At 34.7% G+C, this 2437-nt stretch overlaps 1 protein-coding gene across 1 annotated transcript; it reads right to left on the bottom strand.

Moving 5' to 3' along the window:
• Positions 1-257: 257 nt before the first annotated feature.
• On the bottom strand, positions 258-1116 carry LOC149202630 (protein SMALL AUXIN UP-REGULATED RNA 12-like). Its single transcript, XM_089400016.1, has one exon. It carries the CDS (start codon positions 708-710, stop codon positions 294-296), a length of 417 nt encoding a protein of 138 aa, XP_089256142.1. The 5' UTR covers positions 711-1116; the 3' UTR covers positions 258-293.
• Between the last annotated feature and the right edge of the window lie 1321 nt (positions 1117-2437).

The following is a 2437-nucleotide window of genomic DNA, read 5'->3' as shown; positions in this document are numbered from 1 at the left end:
GGATTGGGAAGTATTGCCAAAGCCAAAACAGCCATTTGAACCCACATGATTAGAGAAATTGATTGTTTATTTCTTTGAACCCACCTAATTAGAAAAAAACGAATCATTTACCGAAACCCACCTAATTAGAAAAACGAGTCATTTACCGAAAACTTTTGGTAACATCAAAGATCTTGGACAATACTATCATTATTACTATTAACAACAAAGAAAGCAGATAATTTTTTACAAACAACCAACTAATCTATCTGAGCTAAAATTTACATATGATTATACTGAATAGACACACTAATTTAGTTCATAATATCCAGAGCCCTGCGGCTGAGGAGCCACAGGCGGTCGTCGCCCTCATTCGGAGATACATCACCGCCATAACCGTTATTCAAGGTGCTCATAATCCCGCGAAAAACGGAGATCTCGCAGGGCAGAGTGAGAGGGCCCGCGAAGTCGAAACCATATTCGTTCTCCGCTTCCTCTAACAGCTTCCGGAACAGAGGGTGGTTAACCGATTCCGTTTTGATCACGAACCGGGCGCGATCCGCCCCGACGTAGACTGCGAAATACCCTTCGGGAGCCGTGTCTTTCCGGTCGCTGTCAGGCCAAGAACGGAAACGGCACAGCTTATTGAGGGGCGTCATCATCATAGACGAGGTCGTGAGCGATCTTGTGGCCCTAGGCACTGCCAGACGAGGCCGACGCCATATCTTCATAATCAGTTTCAGCAATCTGTTTCTTTTATCTTTGCTCCGCAGGGGATTCGAAGTCGCAACCTCAGTACCAATCCGGAAAACCTAAAAACCAGGCCGGCACTAGACCTCGGAGAATCGCAGAGCTCAACCTCTATCATAAGCCGTATACACATGCATCTTCATCCGTGGCCTCCTATTGTTGTTCATAACAGTTCAGGTGATTTGTACAACCTGCGCATTGCTAAACAGCGAATAAACCCTAGGCTTGGAAAATCCTCTTGGAAATAAAAATCCTAGATGCCGGCTATATACAGAGTGGCCTTGTTAAATTCTGCGTCATCTGTGAAAAAGATTGAGCTCCATTAAAGCCTAGTTGTAGCTCTCGCGGGCTATTAAAATAATGAAGAAAAAGATGATGGGAATTTTTATGTTTTTTCCCTCTGGTCACCGGCACGTCTCGGGCAAGATGGCTCTCGATGCTCTCGGGAAGTATATTTATAAATAGTTTTAAATGAATCCGATAAGAATAAGTGAATAATAAAATCTTGTTTAATCTTTTAATAACTTCTACACCACATATGCCAAGTAAGTATGGTGCACGATATCATATTAATTATATGATACCATCATGCACATGCGAAGAAACGTTGTTCTGTATAAAGGTAATTTCCGGTGACTTGTTATCTAACACCTAACGTTTTATTTTTAGAGAGTCAACTAACAATGCAATGTCAGGTTTAATGTCTCTTTTGGACTAAGATTTAAAATATTAATCCAAGTTAGATTTATTTATGTTATTTATTTATTATATTTTTCTTATTAATAAATTAATTTAAAAAAAATAGTATATATTCCTTTAATATATAATATTTATATTTTTAGTATATTATTTAAACTTTGACTAATGAGTAAATTAACAGTATTATTGTAATTTTTTTTTTATATAATACCATGTGCATTTAATAATGTTTACCAATTTTTTCCAACATTTGTGACTTATTTATTTGATATTGTTTCAATATTGATATTATAATTTATGGATACTTTGTTATTTGTTAATAATTAATATTGATAGTTTGGATAATTATAGTTTAAATATAATATTTTTAGAGGCGTTTCAATATTTTGTAGTCATTTTGTGCGTATTCGTTCTTAATTGGTAAACAATAGTAATGGTTTTTATAATTATTACAATTTTGTTGATAAATAATATTAGTTAATATATACTAATTTATTGGAGAGTAATCTTGATATATTTGTGGATATTTTGTTCTTAATCAGTGATTAATAGTAATAGTTCTCATAATTATTATAATTTTGTTGTCAAATAATATTAGTTAATATATACTAACTCATTGGAGTGTAATCTTGATAAACTTTAAAGGCAGATCTCTCATCTCTCCCTATGTATCTTTGCTCTGGGCTTTTAGCCCTAAAGGGAATTTTAAATCAAATGAGTATTATGATTCACAATTTTCTTTGGAAGGGAGGCATGAACAATGAAAAGAAGTTTCATTTAGTAAACTTGAATATAGTCACATTACCAAAAGAAGTAGGGGGATGGGGAATCAAGGATCCTCTAATGGTTAATATTTCTTTGGGAGCAAGGTTGATCTAGAGATTTCTATTTGGAAAACAAAGAGTGGTGGAAATAAGATTTTATAAGAAAATACAACAAAGCAGAATTGGTAGCAATGTGGAAAGGATTAGATCTTGCTCTAGCCCTGAGGATTACAAAATCAAATTGA

Source organism: Pinus tabuliformis, chromosome 2_1, assembly GCF_031772625.1.
Source record: "Pinus tabuliformis cultivar Carrire ecotype Pingquan chromosome 2_1, CPIR1, whole genome shotgun sequence".
Taxonomy (NCBI): Eukaryota; Viridiplantae; Streptophyta; class Pinopsida; order Pinales; family Pinaceae; genus Pinus; species Pinus tabuliformis.
Note: the sequence above shows the minus strand (reverse complement) of the source record. Positions and strands in the feature narration are given on the sequence as shown.